The 23742-nt window shown below is 40.8% G+C and overlaps 1 protein-coding gene across 42 annotated transcripts in view; it reads left to right on the top strand.

The window, feature by feature from the left end:
• The window catches only part of MAP4 (microtubule associated protein 4), a 157793-nt gene that overhangs the window by 90943 nt on the left and 43108 nt on the right, over positions 1-23742 (top strand). For all 42 annotated transcript variants that reach the window (XM_069561500.1, XM_069561503.1, XM_069561507.1 and 39 more), the window contains 3 exons: positions 17951-18073; positions 20541-20654; positions 23088-23222. In XM_069561500.1, the coding sequence (XP_069417601.1) occupies positions 17951-18073; positions 20541-20654; positions 23088-23222 (372 nt within the window). The remainder of the gene's footprint in view (positions 1-17950; positions 18074-20540; positions 20655-23087; positions 23223-23742) is intronic.

The following is a 23742-nucleotide window of genomic DNA, read 5'->3' on the forward strand; positions in this document are numbered from 1 at the left end:
CCTATCCTCTCTTTGTCTTGGCATCCCATGTCTATTTTGTCAGAAAAATAGATCTGCAACCTGACCGACCGCTTCTCACCTCCCCTCCTTTTCTCTCCCTGGTTTGAGCTACCACCTCTCACTTTGACTGCTGTAACAACCTCCCAGATGAGTCTCCCTCCTTGCATTCATTTGCTCCCTATAGTATATTCTCAAAAACACCCAGCGTGGCCCTGTACATAGATCATGTTATTCTTTGCTCAGAATCCTCCAGGAGTTTCCTACCTCAGAGTAAGAGCTGAAGTCCTTACTCAGATGCCATAAGGCCTTGTGACCACATTTCCTTATTTTTCCCTGTAGCTTTGCTTCCCTGCTGTTCTTACCAGAGTTCCTGGACAAGCCAGGTGGGCCCCTGCCCTGGGGTCTGAGCATTCGTTGATTTTTCTATCTGGGATGCTTTTCCCTCAGATACACTTAAGTTCACCCTCCACCTTCTCAGAGAGGTCTTCTCTATCTTACCCGACAATGTACCCCTTCCATTTTTCTCTCCTACTTTGCTTTAGTTTTATCCATGGCACCCATTGCTTTATCATTTGTACAATTTAATTAGTATTGCCTAACTTTCCTCATTAGAAGATAAATGTTACAAGAGGGACAGGGCTTTTGCTTTGGTCGCTGCTGTGGCCCCGCACCTAGACCAGTGTCTGGCATAGAGTAGGTGCACAGTAGCTATTGAATGGGCAGTCTTGTTGAATGTGGATTTGTTTTTATTTTTAAAGATGAAGGAAAGAAATGTGGTTCTACAGAAGGAGTCTGTTTTAAATTGACAGCGTTTTATCTGCTAAGATGAAAGGGTAGAGGCTGGGAGGAGGCTCTAATGGGCTCACAATGGAGCAGAGAGGCGAGCTCTGGGGGAGGAGTGCCGCGGAACCCCTCTGGCAGTGGAGGAGGGGATTTCTGCATCATTCTCAAGCATATCAAGACTTTGGCCCATAGATCCGTTGTTACATTTCTGTAGCATTTGAGAGATGTGGCAGGAAATAAAGACTTGTGCTATGAACTTCCTGTGCTATTGAGAAAATTACAAACTGCTAGACCATAATAGCTGTTTAATGTTGAAGAGGAGTGGACCACCTTGCTATTTTGTGTTTAAACAGATTACCTGGCTTAAATTTTTGTATATTGTGAAGTTTCATAAGGGTTTGATTATGTTTCCTTTTTTTTTTTTTCACCAGCATTTTTCTCTGAGTAGGTGGTTCTTTCTGTTTGTTTCAGGACTCACATAGGGAATGGTAAGAGCAGGGTCAGATGTAATTGCAGTGATTTTTGACAGGTTATTGGTACATGTCTTTCAGGAAATAAGTCCCTCTAGTGGTCTGTTTACATTTGAGAAAGCTGTGTAAAGAGCAGGCCTAGATCTATCACCTGCTAACCTTGCTCTCTTAGGCAGGTTGTTTGCCCTTTTCAAGCCCAAAGTTCTTCCTGTATAACAGGAGAACTAGTAATAAAAGAATTGTTTGCATTAGGGGACAGAAAATACTTTCAGTGCTTGGTAACCTGTGAACTCTGGGCGTAGGTGATGGACAGGGAGGCCTGGCGTGCTGCAATTCATGGGGTCGCAAAGAGTCGGACATGACTGAGCTTCTGAACTGAACCTGTTTGAGGGGTTAATAAATGTAAAATGATTAATTAGAGGTTTAATAAATGTAATAATGATTAACATCCACATAGACAGTTCTTACAAGTCCAACCTAGTAAATAGTGCTGCCAATAAATCATTCTCTGTTAGGTCATCAGCCCCCTTTCCTATCTATATGTGTGTATTTTTTATTGGATGTAACTAGAGCACATTCAGTGTCCTTTGTCTTTGGAGATTCTGTGTTTCCGGAGGACAAAATTGAAGGTGAAACTTTGAAAAGACTCCAGGCACGCTAAAGGAAGAGCCTTTGTTTTGTTTCTTGTGAGGAAATTAACTTAGGACTTTGTCACTGCCAAAATCTGGGACAGTTGATCCTCCAGTGGAGATTACAGCAGTTTGAAATGAGCTGAGAAGATGCAAAGCTGTGTAGATTATAAATTTAAGTATTAACATTAGTCTTCTTAGTGATCGTCATTGAAGAGTTACACTTTCTGATTAATAAAAGATAGTATTTCTGATTGTTGGTTTTTCTGTGTGGAGTAAAGAGCCAGTCTGCTGTTGCAGCTGTCATCGGGGTTGGTGCCAAGCAGCAGAGGTGCAGTGTGCTCTCCTGCACGTGGCAGCCCTTTTAGAGATGAGCAGGTGCCTTGTGATTCGTGTTCTTTGAGATAAACATTGCTTATTCTTCTCCCCATTTTTCTTTGTAATGTGGATTTAAACCATCTTATGGATTTTTTAAACTTGAGGTATAATTGACGTAAAACACTGTTAGTTTCAGGTGTACAACATAATGAGTTGGAATTTGTGTAGGTTGTGAAATGATGACCACAAAAGACTCTGGTTAGTGTCTGTCACCACCCTTAGTTACAGAATTTTTTTTCCCCTTGTGATGAGAACTTTTCACTCTTAGCCATCTCAGTGGTTTAATTCTCAGTATCTGTACCAATCAAGGCCTAGTCAAGAGTCAGAAACCGCACAGTAGTGGGAGTGGAGAATTAATTACTGAGGGGTCTCAGAGGGTAGCGCGTGTGCCTGCAATGCAGGAGACCTGGATTCGATCCCTGGGTCACGAGGATCCCCTGGAGAAGGAAATGGCAACCCACTCCGGTACTCTTGCCTGGAAAATCCCATAGACAGAGAAGTCTGGTAGACTACAGTCCATGGGATCGCAAAGAGTCGGACACGACTGAGCGACTTCACTTTGAAGAGAACAGTCTTTTGGACTCTGTGGGAGAGGGAGAGGGTGGGATGATTTGGGAGAACAGCATTGAAACATGTATAATATCATATATGAAATGAATCGCCAGTCCAGGTTTGATGCAGGATACAGGATGCTTGGGGCTGGTGCACTGGGATGACCCAGAGGGATGGTATGGGGAGGGAGGTGGGAGGGGGGTTCAGGATGGGGAACACGTGTACACTCATGGCAGATTCATGTTGATGTATGGCAAAACCAATACAATATTGTAAAGTAATTAGCCTCCAATTAAAATAAATAAATTTAAATTTTAAAAAATAAATAAAGAGATCTTGAAAGCAGATGCCCTGCCTACCCCAGGCCAGGGACTCATACCCGTTAGGAACCGGGCTGCAGCAGAAGGGTGTGGCAGAGGAGATAGCAGGGCTCCCTCTGTATTCCAGCCACACCCCGTCACCTGCATTCCTGCCTCAGCTCCACCTCTGGTCAGGTGAGCAGCAGCATCAGATTCTCACAGGAGCACAAACCCTGCTGTGAACTGCACATGTCTTCTTCTGAGACTCTAATGCCTGATGAGCTGAGCTGGAGCTGAGGCAGTGATGCTCACACTGGAGTGCCCCTGCAAATACGGATTGTCATTAGCAGAGACATTTGCACAGAGCCCATGGTAAATCAGTTGCTTGCACACTCACATCAAAATCCTATCAGTGAGTGACAAGTTATGGTGAGTTATATAATTATTTTAATACATATCACAATGTAATAATAATAGAAATAAAGTACACAATGAATATAATTTGCTTGAATCATTCTAAATCCTCCACCCCACCCTCAGTCTGTGGAAACATTGTCTTCCACAAAACCTGGTGCCAGAAAGTTGGCAGCTGCTATTCTAAAGGATACGGAAATGGCAGGTATAGGGGAGCAGTCAACTACCCTAGACTGAAGCAGGGTATATAGTAAAGAAAAATTTGGAAGAATGCCCTCCTGCTCCAAAGCCAGTTTCTTTTCTTGGACGTCTTCACTGGGTGTTTGCTGAGGAAATATAGACCAAGGTTGGCAAACAGGAAGCTGTATGTGGACGTGCTGCTGAATCAGCGGGAAGTCAGCTTGGGGCACTGGCAGAACTTGCCTGAGAAGATGCTCACGAGAGTGCCCGTTAAAAGATGTTCGGATGAGTGCCACTGGATGTTCTGCACACCAGCAGAGCATCACAGGAGCAAGGAGATGGAAAAGCACACTGGAAGCAGGAGAAGCCCCTTCCTCGTCACCCTCTGCTAACTTTTATATCATGCCAATGAGCAAAGGAGACACATTTACAGGGTCCAGCTCCATTATCAAGCAAGGCAGTGAATGGAGACTGAGTGAACTGAGGGAATACATTGACACCTGGCACAATCTACCTGTTTGACTTCTTAGTACCCATCTGTACTTGTCTACATATATTTGAGCTTTCATATACCAACAGAACAACTCTTACATTTGCGTTCAACAAGATATAACTATCTCTCATATGATGGAGGTGGCTTTCATCCTTCCCCAAAGTGAGACGGTCAGAACCTATAGTCATGCTATGCATGCAATCCTCAAATCACAGTGGCAGTGTTTAATATTCTTTTTTCAAGAGGCTGATTGTGAAGTCAACCTTTGACAAATTATAATAATGGAAAGAAGAAGAAAAGAAAATTATTGGAATACACAAACAGAATATAACAAAGAGAAAATATACAGAGCCATCACAGTTCTTATTTTTGTCATTAGTCACAAGACCAGAATTGGTATCTCTGAGTTCTTTGTTCAGCTACCCATTTTGTGGTTCCCTTGCCCTCAGCCAGAACCTCAGCTGGTAGAAATTCTTTTCTTGGTGAAATGATCTAGAATTTCAAGTTGTCATTTCATCAGTAGTATGGGCTTTTTTGGATAAATTGTCCTAGTTTTCTGTGGACCTTTATTATTGACATGGAAGTATTAAGAGGTACCTCACAGACTCCACTGGGTTCCATACCCGATCCTCTTTGTTTTTATTGTGTTGCAGCAATCCAATTTACCTCTGATAATGAGGCTCAATTCTCCCAGGAAGTACAGTAGCCCTTTTTCCTGCCCATTGTTTCACTGGAGTAAGGAGTCCCAAATGGCCACGTAGGAGTCTCATTTTCTAGTTCAATTAAACTGTTGTATATGATGGTAGGTATATTTCCTCCTTGGGGACTAAAACCTTCAAATTAGCAGAACTCTAATCTGTCAGGACTTGAAGTGAAAATTCGATGAGTCAGTTGTTGGACACAATAGTGTTTTCCCCTTGATTCTCAAATCCACATATTATGGCTGTTGTGGAGACGGCACTCTATAAGGTTCTCTGATTCAAAGCATTACCCCCATTCTTTTAGGGTGTTGTTTCCCAGTTGTAACTACAATTGAGTAAGTGATTATTCCATCTTTTAATTGGGCCAGCCATCTTGGGTGATGTGCTGGGATTATGCCAGTTAATTCTCTGGGCTTGAGTTGTCCCCCCCCCCCCCACTTTGCTGTGAAATGCCTTGTTGATTGGAAGCAGTGCTGTATGAAATGTTACGATGCTGGATCAGGCATTTCATGAGCAGTGGCAGAAGCAAGGTAGGAAGAGAAGGCAAATCTATATCCAGAATACATCTCTAGCCCACTGAGAACAAATTTCTGCATCTCCTTAATTGCTCCCACAGTCTCCCCATGATGTTCAAGTGTGGTGTAATCAGCTTAGTCTCCCTGGGAATGGTACCCTATGGGAGGCTGAGTGTGAGTCTGTGCTGTTGACAAGTTGGACACACTTGCCAATAACTTTAGCCAGGTCAACTTGATTTAGGGGAAGCCCATGTTGTTGATCCCATACATAGCTTCTCTCCCTTCAACAGTGGTCACTTTTTTGTGGATCCATTGAGGAAGCACTCTGGTGCCTGAGCCAAGAGGCTGGCTGATGTCCACAGAGTCATTTTGTCAGCCTGGTTATTAAGGTCTTCCTTTACAATAAGTGAGCTTTCGTGGTGACTCAGATGGTAACGAAGCCACCTGCAGTGCAGAGTGCCGGTTCCATCCCTGCATCGGGAAGTTCCCCTGGAGAAGGGTTTGGCTACCCACTCCAGTTTTCTTGCCTGGAGAATTTCGTGGACAGATAAGCCTGGTGGGCTACAGTCCATGGGGTCGCAAAGAGTCTGACACAACTGAGCAACTAACACTTTGACTTTTTTTCTCTTTACAGTGGATACCCTTTAAATGATTAGTGATGTGGGGTACAATAGTATAATCAGGGTAAACCATGTCTCACTCCATGGAGAGTGGCAGCCGGATGCTCCGCTCGAAGGTCCATCCACTCGGAGGATTTTCTCTCACCGTTGTCCTTCAGGGTTACCTTGAAGTGGGGCTCGAGTGCTGTGTCTGTGCAGATTCATGTATAAACCAGACTGGAGTTTTTTCTTCCCTAACTGAGCAAGCTTTTAGAGCCACTTTTAGCTGCATAAGTTAACACATTAAAGACCAAATATAGAATTATATTCTACCCTCCTTGGTCAAATGTCCTTAGAAACTATTTCTACACCTAGTCCCCAAGTTTCTGCCAATATATTATTACCAGAGTCTTTTTTTTTTTTGCTGTGCAGGCTGTTTCCTTCAGGATTCATAAGGTACATCTGTTATCCTAGACCTGGCTTGGCATTTATCTATAAAGGACCAGATATAAGTATATAAGGCTTTGCAGGCCATATGGTCTCTGTCAGCAGATAACTCAGCTCTGCTGCTGTAGCACCAAAGTAGCCTTAGACAGTATGTAAACAAATGAGTGTGTCTGTGCCCATTTATTACTTGGTCACTGAAATGTGAATTTCTCAGAATATTCTTTCCTGGTGTCATTTCTTTAAACCATTGAAAAATGAGGTTTGGGTGATGATGTGTCAGTATAGGATCATTGATTATAACAAATGTACCTTGGTGGTGAGTATTTTGATGCGAGGAGAGCCTTCTGGTTGGTGATACAGGAATATTTGGGAAATCTACTTTCTATTCAGTTTTGCTCTGAACCTAAAACTAGTCTATAAAGTTTTAGGTTGTGGGCTGTTACAAAAACAGGTGGCTGAGCAAATTTTGCCCATGGAGTGTAGTTTCCCAAAGACTGTCCTAGAGCATGCTGAGATTTGACCCTGGTTATGGGCCCATATTCAAAAGTAGAGACATTACTTTGCTGATTAAAGTCCGTCTAGCCAAGGCTATGGTTTTTCCAGTAGTCACGTATGGATATGAGAGTTGGACTGTGAAGAAGGCTGAGCGCCAAAGAATTATTGTTTTTGAAGTGTGGTGTTGGAGAAGACTCTTGAGAGTCCCTTGGACTGCAAGGAGATCCAACCAGTCCATTCTGAAAGAGATCAACCCTGGGATTTCTTTGGAAGGAATGATGCTAAAGCTGAAACTCCAGTACTTTGGCCACCTCATGTGAAGAGTTGACTCATTGTTAAAGACCCTGATGCTGAGAGGGATGGGGGGCAGGAGGAGAAGGGGACGACAGAGGATGAGATGGCTGGATGGCATCACTGACTCGATGGACGCGAGTCTGAGTGAACTCCAAGAGTTGGTGATGGACAGGGAGGCCTGGTGTGCTGCGATTCATGGGGTCGCAAAGAGTCGGACACGACTGAGCGACTGAACTGAACTGAACTGATGGGCCCAGAGTGAGAGGGAGTGGCTGTGGTAGGCTGCAAGGAGAATGAGCATCCTCTTTCAAAGCATCTGCCCCAGGTGAAATTTTCTCAGGGATTTAGTCAGTATCTTCAGGCTTCTAAGGACAAGCTGCTTCATTCATGAGGCCCACAGTGACCTGGGGCCTCATGATTATAAATTTCAGTTATGGACCTGTGGCTACAGGAAATAAGAGATTCTCTGGGGCTGTGATATAAACTCTGATTTTCAAGCTAACTCTCAGCGCTTGAGAGACCTCAGTTGGTCATTTTCTTTCTTTGAGCACTCAGCATATTCAGCAGGCTCTGTCCATATTACAGTTATTGCAGTCATCGCTCTCACCAAAACATTCAAGTGCAATAGTTGCTTGGGCTCCCTAGGTCGTTGCTTTAGTTTACACTTCAACACAATCATCATTTGACAGCTCAACTGTTGCCACTGTGCGCTGTGGATTAATAGTATCCTGTTTCCCGTTGGTAAGGTGCTTATTAGCATTGCACTGAAACCCAAATGCCTGACAAACCAGTCTCCACATCCCATGTTTGTAAGTCTGTTTACTTTTGGTACCAGTTTTGTGTTAAGGTCCAGTCAGCAAATAGAAACAGTAGTTTGAACAAGAGAAAGTTAATATAAACAATAACTAAGTAATACTGGGCTTCCCTGGTGGCTCAGTTATAAAGAACCCACCTGCTGATGCAGGACGAGATGCATCCCTGGTCCAGGAAGATCCCCTGGAGAAGGAAATGGTAACCCGCTCCAGTCTTCTTGCCTGGATAATTCCATGAACAGAGGATCCTGGCAGGCTACAGTTCATGGGGTCACAAAGAGTCAGACGTGATTGAGCAGACACACATAAAAACAATAAGATATTACCCACTGAAGGATAAAGAGAACCCTGAGGAATAAACGAATAGCAGATAAGGGAACTGAGGCAGGAGATACAAGAAAAGGATACATTTGAAAGAGGGCCCACCCCAGGCTGAGATTCAGACCTCTTGAAGTCTCCTGGAGGGTGGAGAAGTTTCTGAGATGCCACGGACTGAGGGGTACCAACAGAACTCTCCATGAAACTCGGTAGGAGTTGACTGGGCTGACAGCAGAAGTAAAGAAAGGTCACCTGTTTGGAGCCACTGAAACTTGTGGAAGTGAGCACCGCTCAGTGTCTCACTCACCCGAAGAGCAAGAACGAAGGAAAACACCTCAGAGCCTGGCACGTACTGTAGATGCTTAAATAGACGTTGAATGAACAAATGAGTACAGCTCAAGGTAGCACTGAATTGTTGCTATCTTTGTTATGTTTGATTCATTCAACTTAAAAACCCCGATTTGACCCGGTCCATCCAATTGAAATTGATACATATGAAATTCTGAATGGTTGTGTTAAAGGATACCTTCATTTGGCTTACAGAAAATCACCCTCCTTGGGCACCAGTGGATCCTTCTGAAGATTTGGTGTGTTTGCACTGTTAACACACCCCCCTTGTTTAGAAGACGGGGCCACAGTTGTGACCAGAGGGCACAAACGACTTAAGTTTTCATTCTATTTTTTTTCGGAGCAGAGAGAAAGCTGCTGCATCAAGTGCCTGCAGTGATAACCCTTTTATCAGGCATTAGTGAACTGAAGAAGCAGAGGTCTGTTGGGTTTTGGAGGATTTCTGGCAGGTTATCTGGCCTTGCCTCCCTTGCTGTATGGTAGTTAGGGAGAGTGGGAAAGAAATGTGCCTCTGGCTGTGTGTGGAGAGAAAGAAGAGATGGAAACCTGACCCTGCAACTAGCTTGGTGCCTCTCTTTGCTGCCTCGGGGGGAAGATCATGTCGCCTCCATGTCAGGAGGAAGAGGGGGAACGGAAATCATGGGAAGCCAAACCCTTCCACAATCCCACACTGCTGACACACTTCTCAGAATATGAAAACATCCTTCAGAATCTGAGGGAACAGGAAGAGAGAAAATGGTTTGGACATTAATTTCCTTCGTGCTTCGTGTGTGTTGTAGTGTTCCAAATCATATTCTGTAATGAGAATGTTAAATATCCATGAATAATTTGCCCTACTTGGGACAGTGGGTTTTCATTCTCAGTTTAGAGCTGGAATGTCAATTATCCAAATGTCAATTTATCCTGGAATAAATGGGCAGAATGAACAGAAGTCGTGAAATATGGACTGTGGACCTGAATGCAATTTAACGTTCACATGGGATTTCTACTGCAGTTGAATTTTGATTATGGCTACTCATAAAGTGTTTTCTGGCTTTAAACCAAAATAATTAAAATACTTCTATTTATATAAAACTGTTCGTCAGAATGTGAAAATATAAATGGGGCTTATGAGTTATTGATATTTTGAGGAGATATTTGAATTCTTATTTTGTTTGAAGAAATAACCATATTTTTCTCTCTCCCTATTCTTGTAGCTCAGCTGGTAAAGAATCCGCCTGCAGTATGGGAGACCTGGGTTCAATCCCTGGGTTGGGAAGATTCCCTGGAGAGGGGAATGGCTACCCACTCCAGAATTCCATGGACTGTATAGGCCTTGGGGTCAAAAAGAGTTGGACATGACAGAGTGACTTTCAGTTTCACTTAGGGTAGCTACCCATCTTGTCACAGATAAACAGCAGTCATGGTTTTTGATGTCTGTTGCCCTGACACAATTATTAATTGTACTTTTTTTACCCTTAAGTAGTCCTAACCAGGACTAAGCCTTTGAATAGGCTGATTTAGTTTAACATAGATTTGTATTGCTTAATAGCTCTGAACATTTAGAAAAAGTAAATTATATACTGATTATATTTTAATATTCAGCAAAAAAAATTAATGTGAATGAAATTAAATAGAACAAAGGTGTTGCAAAAAGTAGAATCTTTAATTTTCCGATTGTATCTAACAAAAGCCCACCAGAATTATCAGTATTTTGTATGTCCATAAAGGAGACTGAGAGCCGAAGAATTGATGCTGGAGAAGACTCTTGAGAGTCCCTTGGACTTCAGGGGGATCAAACCAGTCAGCCCTAAAGGAAATCAGCCCTGGATTAGAAGGACTGATGCTGAAGCTCCAATACTCTGGCCACCCAATGTGAAAAGCTGACAGAGATTGAAGGCAAAAGGAGAAGGGGCAGCAGAAGAAGAGATGGTTTAGATAGCATCACTGACTCAATGGACATGAATCTGAACAAACCCCAGGAGGTAGTGAAGGTCAGGGAAGCCTGGTGTGCTGCAGCCCATGGGGTCTCAAGGAGTTGAACACGGCTTAGTGACTGAACAACCACAATGTCCAGATTAATTCTTCCCCCTCCAAATTGCAGTCATTTCTTCTTTCAACAACCGTTTATTGGGCACCATCTAGGTGTCAGACACAGCATTTGTGTCTGGGAATACCAAATAGAAAGACGCACTCCTTGCTCTCAGGTGGCCCGCCATTGAGCCATATCATGTATCACATGTTTATGTGTGTGCACAGTCTTCCACACGAACACTGAGGAAAGAAGTCCCCGTGGAGTGGTACATGCATATATTTCCTAGAGGAGTGAGCCTGAGAGGATGAGTAAGCCTGGAGCAGGCAGACAGCATGGGGGAGCAAAGTAAAGTATTACAGATGGATAGAGCAGGTCATGTGAAACAGTAGGATGTGGGTAAGGAATAGTATGGTTAGCTGGGAATGATGCTGAAACATTATTTAAGACTGGCTTGTGTAGACTCTTCTGTGATTAATTTCAGTAATCTGTGAGTTTTGGAAAAACACTGAAGAGTTTTATATGTTTTATGCTAGGAAGAGGAACGTCAGACTAGAGGCAGAGACTCTAGTTGGTTGCTCAACTTTTCAAACAGATGGGCAATCTGATTTCATTTGTCCTGTACTTAACTCCCTCCACTTACCCCTAGATATTTTTTTGAAGCAAATCTCAGGCATAAAGATTGATATATGGATAGGATAATATGATGTCTTGGATTTGCTTTAAAAAAAAATATGATTCTTTTTAAAAACATACTTATCCATTCACACACAATCAGTCAGTTCAGTCACTCAGTCATGTCCGACTCTTTGCAACCCCATGAATCGCAGCACGCCAGGCCTCCCGGTCCAGGTCCATCGCCAACTCCCGGAGGTTACTCAAACTCATGTCCATTGAGTTGCTGATGCCATCCGACCCTCTCATCCTCTGTCACCCCCTTTTCCTCCTGCCTTCAATCTTTCCCAGCATCAGGGTCTTTTCAAATGCGTCAGCTCTTCTCATCAGGTGGCCAAAGTATTGGACTTTCAATTTGAGCATCAGTACTTCCAATGAATGTTCAGGACTGATTTCCTTTAGGATGGACTGATTGGATCTCCTTGCTGTTCAAGGGACTGTCAAGAGTCTTCTCCAACACCACAGTTCAAAAGCATCAATTTTTCAGTGCTCAGCCTTCTTTATGGCTCAACTTTCACATCCATACGTGTCTACTGGAAAAGCCATAGCTTTGACCAGATGGACCTTTGTTGGCAAAGTGATGTCTCTGCTTTTATATGCTATCTAGGTTGGTCATAACTTTTCTTCCAAGGAGCAAGCGTCTTTTAATTGCATGGCTGCAGTTACCATCTGCAGTGATTTTGGAGCCCCCCCAAAATAAAGTCTGTCCGTGTTTTCATTGCTTTCCCATCTATCTGCCGTGAAGTCTTGGGAACCAGATGCCATGATCTTAGTTTTTTTGAATGTTGAGTTTTAAACAGAACAGACTGGTTCCAGCTTGGGAAAGGAGTACGTCAAGGCTGTATATTGTCACCCTGCTTATTTAACTTATATGCAGAGTACATCATGTGAAATGCTGGGCTGCGTGAAGCACAAGCTGGAATCAAGATTGCCAGGAGAAATATCAATAACCTCAAATATGCAGATGACACCACCCTTCTGGCAGAAAGCGAAGAAGAACTAAAAAGCCTCTTGATGATAGTGAAAGAGGAGAGTAAAAAAGTTGGCTTAAAGGTCAACACACACACATTCACACCCCATTTCATAATGTCAGAATTCCAGTTAGTATTCAGTTCACCAATATTTCCCAAATTATCTCATTTGTTTTTCACTAACTGTTGGTTTGTTCAAAGTAGAATTTAAATTTCTTTTAATCCATAATTCTATAGGAAATATTATTTAATACAGTTTGAATCTTGCTTGTGTTTTAAAGATGGTAGAGATTTATTGTGCTTATAATAGGAGGAGAGAAGGGGTAAGAGACCAAGTCTAGGAGGTTGGAGCTGTAGATGATACAGGGAAAGATGATGAATGGGGTACTTGCATGAATGCTGTCCTTGGAAAGGAGAATGATACGCATTTCTTATATTCTCTAGTTTGACAGGTTTTTGTGTGTGTGGTTTTTTTTTTTCCAAATTAAAAAGAAAGTGAAGGTGGAGGATCATACCTCTCTCACAAATAGGAAGGAAAGAAGTAATGATGGACTCATGTAGATAAGTTTGGAATAGAGGCAAGGTCAGTGGAAGAATACTGTTTTCTATAAAGTAAGAGTTTGTATGGGATGGAGGATGCTGGCGAGGAGAGTACGGAAACAGCCTTTTAGAGAATGAAAAAGGATCTCGTGCAGAAACATTTTTATAGGAACGTGTGCATTCAGGATGGTAGTAAATCCAGTGTCCTGGCAAGTAAAAGGAACAGCTGAAACAATGTAGTGTTTATAGCTTAACTGTTGCTAACTTAGGGTGTATTGTGGCCTATGGTGGCAGCTTCACCTGTGCCCATTCTGGGAGGGGCACAGGTTTCTGGTTGAAGCAAAATGAGCATACTGTGTTTTTTGTTTTTGTTTTTGTGAGTAAATTTCTAAGACAAGCATGCTGGCCAACCAAAAAGAAACTGTTAACTCAATCTCTCTTTCTTCTTGAGACCTTCAGTGCTTTGGTGTTTTCAAATAGTATTAGAACTCTAGAAGTCTTTTAAAAACGTTTCCAACAATTTAGGGATGGCCATATATCATTCAAATCAGGAAGGTTAATGAAGTCTTTGCCTGTTTAGTGCAGAGGAGAAAGACACCCTAATATAGTTGGATATGAGCATTTAAAGCTGTTTTATTATAAAAAGTGGAATTGGTGGAAAATCTGAGAAAAGAATTTTCTTCTGTCACTTGTTTCTATTTTTAGAAAATAGAACTAGACGTACTTCAATTTTTATTTTGAAATAATTACAGATATACAATGAAAGAATAGAACAAATAAAACGAAGAACTTTCATATGTTTTTCCAGATTCACCAATCAGTAACATTTTGCCACAATTGCTTTATCATTCTATAATCAATATGTATGTGAATATACACATTATTTCCCTAGCCAATTTTGTTTTATCTTTGTGATAATAATCTAAGACATTCTCATATGTGTTACTTATAGTGTCAACAGCCATATTCCTAGATTTCCCCCATCTTATCTATGAAACCCTCTTGCCAGCATTAATTTTCTTATCTTTCCATGTACTTTAAACATCATCATATAGTTTAACGCTTAATGAGATAATGACATATTTTATTATATGTATTCCCATTCCTCAGATGGTTAAATTTCTATCACAAAAATGTAGTGAAGCCTAAACTTAGTCTTGGACTTCTTGGGGTGTTGGGGGAGGGGGCTAGAAGAATGATAGTAAATATGAGCCTACAGTGTCGTACATAGAGGTGTAGGGTGTAGACTAACAGACTTTTGTAAGGGAAGGGAGCTTAGATGCCAGGTATTGGTACAGTGCTTTGGTGGTACAGGTGAAAATATTGAAGTTTGAAGGAATTAAATGAGTTAACTCTTTGGATCGAGCTAGATTAGTACCTTTGTCTTCTGCCCCAGTCCATGCTCTTTTTGGCTTCTTTATCTTTTTTACTTGACTCTCCAGATAAATATCAGAATTCTCCAGAGGGAGAATATGTTCTAAATACTCTTAAGGCATCAGCTCTCACGCTTTTTGGCATCAAGACTGGTTTTCACGCTTAAAAATTGCAAAACTTTTGAGTACGTTCTCTTGTGGTGATGGCATACATAGTCAAGGTTTATCAAATTATACTTTAAATATGTGGAGCTTTAAATATGTGGAGCTTATTGTATGTTTGGTGTACCTCAGTAAAGCTATTTACAAAATTATTAAGGACCCAAAGAATTTTTTATATATAATGGGTTTTATCTATCAATATATAAATTTATATATTTATAAATTAGATATTAAAATGAAGACTTTAGGAACATTTGTTTAAAACAGCAACAATAAATATGATGTATTTATATTAATTATAATTTATATTAAAATATATAATGATATGTTAACATGTTACCTACCCAAGGCCCCCTGCCCAACTTTAACATTTTTAATGAGTGTACTTTAAAAAATAAATGTTCAGTAAGAAGGCTGGTGGTGTATCTAAATTTCTGGTGAACTGTCTGGTTTAATAGAAGACAGCTGCAATTCAGTCTGTCACATATGTTGTTTGAGTTGAACTATAAGAAGAAAATCCATTTCACACACACACACATATATATATATATGTAAGTTAAGATAAAGGGTATTTTGATAGTTTTTTCTCAGGTAACTAGATATTCTTCTTTGATTTGACATCATAATTGGAGAAGTGGTCATTTCTTAAAGGTTACTTGCATTGTAGAATCTGAAACCATATCAATGAACTTTTTAAAATTAAGATCTATTGGTCTGTGTTACACTTTGAATGGCTCTTATCTGATACAATTATTCTGGCTTTGATATATAGAGATACAGATATTACTAGATTAATTGACACTTTAAATATCTAGCCATTTGCCTTTTCTGTAAAATGCTTCCAGTTTCATAGAAATAGATACTGGCCTTTTTTTTCCCCATTCTACTTTTTTTCCCTCCATTTATAGGAGAACCAAAGTATCTAGGGTTTTTTCCATTGTATTAAGTAGATTACTTCTTATTTTAAATTTCATTTTTCATTCGTTGTCTGAAATAGACTCTCTAAGTAGATTGCAGTTATGCTTTCAAAAAACAAAAATCCAGCACATTTATTCTGAAGGCTGTTGTTCCTGCAAGGGAGTTTTCCTGCTTATACTTTGCAGTTTTAAGAAGGAAATCTAGGTCAGTAACACTGAATGAAAATGTGGGAGAGAGCCTGTGTCAAAAATGCTCATTAATAACACTGTTGGCCAGAGGCTATTCTGAACATTGCTTCCAGGCTGGGCCGCCTCACCAGCACAGAGTGGAGATCACCAGAGTTGCTTACTCTTATCCAGAATGTGTGGGCAAAATGTACCCACTTCACTGATTAACAACTGCTTTATTTCCCAAAGGGTAAGAAATTTAAGCAGAATCATAGCCTTTTAAAGTTTATTTTAGAAATGATAGACTGTAGCCTAAATGCTTCTTGGGTTTCTTATGCTTTTCATATTAAGTATAAATTGCTTTCCAAGAAGGCTGATGTATATGAATTTGTTAAATCATCCAGTCTAGAATAATGACCCTTGTGGTAATTTATCAAAATTGTTTATCACATTGTTTTTTGAGCACAATTCTGTGCCATGCACTGAGCTAGCATTATGAAGAAATAAAATGATAAAAGCATACTCTTTAAAGAACACATATTAATGATTTGGAGAAATAAGATTAACACGTGTTAAATAATGGATTTTTAAATGATGAACATAGAATACTTAAATACTTAAAAGGTTTCAGTTCAGTTCAGTTCAGTTGCTCAGTTGTGTCCGACTCTTTGCTACCCCATGAATCGCAGCACGCCAGGCCTCCCTGTCCATCACCAACTCCTGGAGTTCACTCAGACTCACGTCCATCGAGTCAGTGATGCCATCCAGCCATCTCATCCTCTGTCATCCCCTTCTCCTCCTGCCCCCCATCCCTCCCAGCATCAGGGTCTTTAACAATGAGTCAACTCTTCGCATGAGGTGGCCAAGTACTGGAGTTTCAGCTTTAGCATCATTCCTTTCAAAGAAATCCCAGGACTGATCTCCTTCAAAGTGGACTGGCTGGATCTCCTTGCAGTCCAAGGGACTCTCAAGAGTCTTCTCCAACACCACAGTTCAAAAGCATCAATTCTTCGGCACTCAGCTTTCTTCACAGTCCAACTCTCACATTCATACATGACCACAGGAAAAACCATAGCCTTGACTAGACAGACCTTTGCTGGCAAAGTAATGTCTCTACTTTTGAATATGCTGTCTAGGTTTAAGTTGTTTTTTTTTTAAATGAAGGCTAATTAAAAAAAAGTAATGTGGCTAAGGGCTAAATTGTTTGTTAGGAACAACAACAAATGTTGAAAGAGCTAAGAAAAGGAAACTGAGCATTAAAATCTGAAGGGAGGCTCTGTGGAAGCTCTGACCTGGGTCCTGGCCTTGGGATGTTGGTACAAGAGGGAGCATTTCAGACAGGTGAATCATGTGAGCAAAGGCACGGGCTTCGGCAGGGTCTTTGAGGGCACTAGCCTGCTTCCTGTTGGGGTCACGGGAAATAAGCCTGGCATGGGTTCATTTCAGTGGATGACAAATGGTATTAGATTAGCACCCAACGCTTTCATTCTTATTCTGTGGGAAGCATTTGTTGTGTTAAAACCCTAAGCAGATTGACTTTACTAGCTTTGAAATAAGAGATGGTTGGTGTACCTTCTCTAAGTAGGCCATAATTCAAAGATTGAAATGCTAATACTTTCCTGTGTAGTGTAAAATTATTGATAAAGTGACAAGTATCCTTAGAGGTCATTACTGAGACCAGGAGAAATAAAAACGCTGTCCTTTGCTTGAACAGTTAACTTTCAGCAACGGTTAGCTTTTCAGTCGATACTAGTACCCAGCCCTTTGCTTGCTTGCTTGCTTGTTTACTCTGTCTCCCTCCCTCTATCCCTCCTGTCCCTCCTGTGGTTTAACCTTTGCAGATTTACTAGAATATTTACTAATAGTTAAGTGGGGGAGAAGGGGACGACAGAGGATGAGATGGCTGGATGGCATCACTGACTCCATGGACGTAAGTCTGAGTGACCTCCGGAAGTTGGTGATGGACAGGGAGGCCTGGCGTGCTGCGATTCATGGAGTCACAAAGAGTCGGACACGACTGAGCGACTGAACTGAACTGAACTGAAGTGGGGGAAAGAAAAACTATTCTCGAAGACAGCCAAAGAGCCAGGTTTTGAGACTGTTGCTTGCAGTCTGTTGAGTCAGTTACAAATGGAGTCCTATCATCAACCTCAGGGCATCAGAAAAATCTTGTTTTCTCTTATCATCTTCTGGTTGATTTCTCCTTAATAATTCAGAATGCTATTACATTTGTGTTTTTGTTATTTGAGAACTAAGCTAAATTAATTCCATAAAATCTTACATATGTCTACATGAACACCTGTACTGGAATGTTCAGAGCAGTTTTATTTACAAAAGACAGAAATAGAAACAATCAAATGTCAACAGTGATACCTTTTAACTTTCGTTTCCTGTTTCTGTTTGAAGGGTTTCCAACTGAATTCCTTGAAGAGACGATGGCCTACCAGGGATATCAGAACAGCCAGAACTGGCCAGAAAATACAAACTTTTGCTTTGAACCCGAGCAAATGGTAAATCCTATCCAGACTGGTAAGTGCAAGACTTGCTTGTGACCGCTGAATGTAATAACTTAAACACGAAAAGCCTCCAGTCACCGCTCAGAAAAAACATTCCAGCCTAAGTATTGCTCGTAAAGCACAACCCAGGTGTAATTATTTCCTCTGAACATTTAGTTGACCTTTCTCCTATTTATCCCTTCCTCTGAGGCAAGTGCCCCTTTGTTCTCTCCCCTTCAAAACCTGTTTTGATTAAATTAACTGAAATTCATTTCATTGAGGACTAAATGATCAGTTGTACCCTAGAACTTTAATTCTTCTGTAGAGAATTATAGTAATAAGGACACCATTTGTGGAATGCCTGTTTTGCTCCAGGCACAGTGCTAGAACCTCAGTATACGTACTCTCTACGTTTATTACCTAACTCTGCCAAATATATATTATCTTCATTTGACAAAAGAGAAATGAAAAATTATACCCGGTTTCTATAAAATTCAAACTATATAGAGAAAAAAAGCATATCTGTTGTTGCCTAGAGCTAGAAGGGGCAGGAGGGGTGGGCTGCATAAGGACCTCAAAGCAGTGGCATTGATACCTCCAAGTCAGAGCAGTCAAGTTGAGAGCTCAAGGTATTTGTTTCCACTTTTACTATATGGTTTCTTTTTTGTTGTCTAACTTATAAGGTGCTCATTAAGTGAAGTGAAGTCGCTCATTCGTGTCCGACTCTTTGCAACCCCGTGGACTGCAGCCTAAGAGGCTCCTCTGTCCGTGGGATTATCCAGGCGAGAATACTGGAGTGGGTTGCCATTTCCTTCTCCAGGAGATCTTCCTGACCCAGGGATCGAACCTGGGTCTCCCGCATTGTAGGCAGACGCTTTACCGTCTGAGCCACCAGGGAAGTAAGGTGCTCATAACTGGTTCCAGATGATCTAGTACTTGATGTTCTGTGCCACTCTCCAGTCGTTGGTTACCCTGGATATATGTAATTGTAAAAGAAGCTTTATTGAGATATAATTCACGAACATACAATTCACCCATTCAAAGTATACAATTAAGTGGATTTTAGTATATTTATATATATGTATAGTCATCACAAGAATCCATTTTAGAATTATCACCTCCTAAAGAAACTCAGTACTCCTTAGATCTCACTCCCTACCTCCTTATCCACCCCAGCCCTAAGCCACCACTAACTTACTTTATGTCTCTGTATATTTACCTGTGAAGCTGTGAGATTGGATGAGATCACTAAGGGGAGGGAATGTAGAAAAAGAAAGATCTTCATCTCTCCCCCATCTTTAGTTCTCAGCTTAAATATGAACTAAAGTATATCCATCTGTTAAATGTTTTCAACCCTTATTTTTATACATCTTAGGAATTTTAGAGTGCTCAGGGTCTGCATATCATACACACCCAGTAAAATATATTGACCACCTGATGCTAAGAGCTGAGTCATTGGAGAGGACCCTGATGCCCAGAAGGATTGAGGGCAAGAGGAGAAGGGGGCCACAGGGGATGAGATGATTGGATGACATCACCAACTCAGTGGACATGAGTTTGAGCAAGCTCTGAGAAATAGTGAAGGACTGGGAAGCCTGATATGCTGCAATTCATGGGGTCGCAAAGAGTGGGACATGACTGAGCAACTGAACAACAACAAAATAGTAATGAATAAATGACAGAATTTCATGAAATATTTGATTTTTACACGTGATTTGGCAGTCTTCCTCTCCTAATACGGGAACCATACAACAGTTATTTTTGTTGCTAATTTAAGGCCTAGACTTAAGTGCAGCCGCCTCTGACAGTGGAAGTACAGAATTAGTTCACTGAGAATAGAAATGCATGTTCTTAGGTCCTGGCAATCTTTTAAGGCTTTCCGGGGTAATTCAGATATATGTTGCATTTTGAGATGGCCTCCTTAGAGAGCATAAGTCTTGCTTGGCCTGAGTGGCTTTGCTCTTTTTTCGTAAGAAGGTAGAGTTTACCTGATGTTCTCAGTGCCTTTACTCATGGCAGCTCCTAAGTATAGAGTTCATTCTCTTCAGATGCCAGCTGTTCACCTTGTCTCATTCAGACAGCTTTTGAAATGCAGTTTTCTTCATGATGTTCACAAGAGGTGAAAATGTCCTTTTCACTTTTTTTTTTAAATAACCTGGAATGAATGTCTGCTCTGTAAATACATATTGAAAGTTTAGTTATATTTGTACTCTCACCTCCTAGTATAGACTCAAGCATGAATTGTACTTTCAGTTTTGTGTATTTGTTGCCTGACTGATTTAGATAATCAAATACTAGAGAATATGAGATTTTGTATTTTTAACTGTGAAAATGAATTAGTGAATATTTGATTCCCTGGCATGTTCAGTCACATATTACCTTATTTAACACACTGTGGACAACACACAATATTCAATAATATTGAATGTTCATTCAATAATAAATGCTAATCTTTCTAGTTGTGTTCTGGAAATGAGTTTTAAATTCCTTCTTTATTCCAGATCCCTTTAAGATGCACCATGATGATGTCCTAGAAGATTTGCTCTTTCCCCCCAGTGGAACAACCAATACTTCAGCATTTGTAGAACAAAATGATCCCCTGAAAGACAGTTATGGTATGATTTCTCTAACTGGATTTATTTCTTTACTCCAAGCAATTAGTGTGGCCTTTCATTCATCACAGTTGAAGTGAACCACTAGGGAAAGTCATGTTTAGGGACTCTGTCTGACACAAGGCTGTTTCTAAATTGGGCTTCCCTGATGGTTCAGTAAGTAAAGAATCTGCCTGCAGTGTGGGAGATCCAGGTCCGATCTCTGGGTCAGGAAGATCCACTGGAGAAAGAAATGGCAAACCACTCCAGTATTCTTGCCAGGAAAATTCCATGGACAGAGTTTTAGTCATAGAGAATTCACAGTTGGACTGCTCAGGGGCTGCTCACCTCCTGTTGTGGGAGAATCTTGAATCCTGTATCCTAGGGCCAGCTTCTGTCTCCACATTGTATTAACTCGTGGCCTTATTAAGCAAGTTATGTCCTCCCTAAAGTTTGATTTCTTTATGAAATGGAGCCACCATTAGTTCTTACCTTAAAGATGTGGTGATGATTAAATAAAATTATGTGAAAGTATACCACGTAGTGTCTGGTACGTAGTAAAGGGTTAAACAGATCTTAGTTGTCAGTTAGGAGTATCCTCATTCCTGGTTTTATATAGCTGAACATGAATGTGGCCAGGGTCCTGTAGGGCAGGCAAAACTTGACTTCTGCTCATCTTTGGTGTTCAGTTGAGTTTAATAAAAAGATTTATCAAAAAAAAAAAAGGCAAATAATTTGGGCTTCCCTGGTGGCTCAGATGGTAAAGAATCCACCTGCAATGCGAGAGAGCTGAGTTCAATCCCTGGGTTGGGAGGATCCCCTGGAGGAGGGCACGGCAACCCACTCCAGTATTTTTGCCTGGAGAATCCCCATGGACAGAGAGGCATGCAACATACATCACACGGGAAGAAAGCAACTCAAAGTGGTAGCTTAGAAATTCAGTTTGTGTAACATCCTCAAGAAAGAATAATAAACTTATAGAGAAATGACAGGAAAAATGAAGCAATTTTACACTTCCAAGAGCCGTACTGTGGGAGGGTAAGCATGTGGGAGGAAACTTAATGGAGTCAGGTTTGTTGGCAGATTCCTCTGGTGCCCTCTCTGGCCTGAGAAGCATCTCTTGCCAGTGAAAGGAAAATTTATATCCTGCCTTTAGTCAGAAAGGCGGTAGCTTTTTCTGGGTTTGCTGTTTGCTTGATTGCCTTCAGCTCAAAATTTTTATGTCAGAGTGGCATATCTGAGGGTGACATGTTTTGATTTCCTTCAGTACCCATCATCAGTAAGTCCCACTTCAAATTATGTTTATAATTTTGCTTTTGTAAGGATCCTGACTAGTAGTAATATGTTTCACTTGTGCTTTCCTGTGGCCTGATGATCTCTTGGAAGGATGTTGAATAAATTGACTTTGATGCTGTCGTCTAATCTCCTGAGTTGATTTTGGCTTTGACTTTTGGTGTTTTTTTTGTTTTTTTTTTTCAGCTCACTAGCTAGGGAGTCAGTTAGTTGCATTGACTTCTCTCTTTACAGCATCTTTCTTCTCTTCCTTTATTTTCTCTCTGCTTTACCCCAATGAATGCCCCTATCACTTCATACCTAGAGTATCTCAGTTGTCACCTGTCAGAATCCTGCTCCCTTTTAAAATTATTTCTGAATATACTTGATCACTCTGACTCCTTGTTCTTTATTCTTATTTTCATGATTAATACCTTAAGATAGCATGCCCCTGTCCTTTGGGGTCTTTTTGCTCTCGATTTATCTGGTTTTCCAGATCCTTCTTCTTTTGTTTGTTCTAATCTTGTTTTACCTCTCTCGTTTACAAGACGTATTTAAATCAGACTAATCTCATAGTCCCAGAAAGATTCATGTGCTTTTGGCATCTTCATCCGTTTCTTTGCTCAGTGGTATCTCCATTCCTGAAATTGACTTCTCTCTCCTCTCTTCTTACTCTTGTTTCTCCTCTGAAACCTTCTGTGACTGTTCTGGTCTTCTTCATGGTTGTTTGTAAACTCTAATAACATTTAGTCCATACAACACCATTTTCCTTATTTGATATATGTGTCTTTTGCCTCTCTAGCTAAATTGTAATCCTGATGGCAAGGACCCGGTGATATTAAATCCCACGTGGTATTATGTCTGGCAGAGGACAGCATAAAAATAATACTTTAAATCTGTCTAGTTCTTAATAATTTACAAATCATTTTCACAAAATTGTGATTTTTGAATCTTTGCAAAACACTGTAGGTGGCCAGTCAATGCTGACTAGTGGTGTGACAGCCTAACAATTAGCCAAACCTGACAGATGCCAGCGATTTTTACTTTTAAACTTTCCCGCTCTGTTTTTCATTGTTCCTTTTGACCTATGTCTTTATGGCAGTATATAAACTGATTTCAGTATCAAATGTGTTTTTTCCTCAACGTCGACTGAGTTTCAAAAACGGATTTCTGTTTTACTGTTAGGTATGTTACCCTGCGACACATTTGCTCCTGCAGCTGTTGTTCCTCAGGGGTGGTCTGCGGAAGCCCCAAACCCTGCACACTTGGAATCCTTCATTTCCCCCGAGGCCGTTCCACAGCCTCTGCAGCCAACAGCAGGTACATTATTAGACTCCCTCTTTGCACTTAATAGTTGCAGTATCAGTAATCATCATATAGGTTTTAGCCTTTCACTTGCAGTATGGATAAAATTTTCACAACTGTCACAAATGTTTCTAAACTTTTAAATGTTTTTAAAATACTGACTTCACAGCTGGAGGAATTAAGTTGTAGTTGAAATACAATTAGGGTTAGAGGGCAAAGACAGTCCGTGTAAATCAGTACAGATTTAGAACTCTTGATGTCCACAGGTTCCCTTCCTGCCACTAATTGTGTACCTGTGTTGGTGTATGTTTTTTGGTTTTGGGGGTTTTTTTTGACCTGTGTTTTTTTTTCTCTCCTTTGCCTTTCCTCCTCCACTATATGTTCAGCCAATATTTTATTCTTCTAAATATTGAAACTGTTGAAGAGTAGCAACAAATGCATTAACTGGACAGCTTTTTAGTTATGTTTAGGACATTAAGGTCACAAAAGCCAGATCTCTCATGCCCTAAAAAAGTAAGTTTTGAGTGAAGAGCTA

The sequence above is a fragment of the Ovis canadensis genome, chromosome 19 (assembly GCF_042477335.2).
Source record: "Ovis canadensis isolate MfBH-ARS-UI-01 breed Bighorn chromosome 19, ARS-UI_OviCan_v2, whole genome shotgun sequence".
Lineage (NCBI taxonomy): Eukaryota > Metazoa > Chordata > Mammalia > Artiodactyla > Bovidae > Ovis > Ovis canadensis.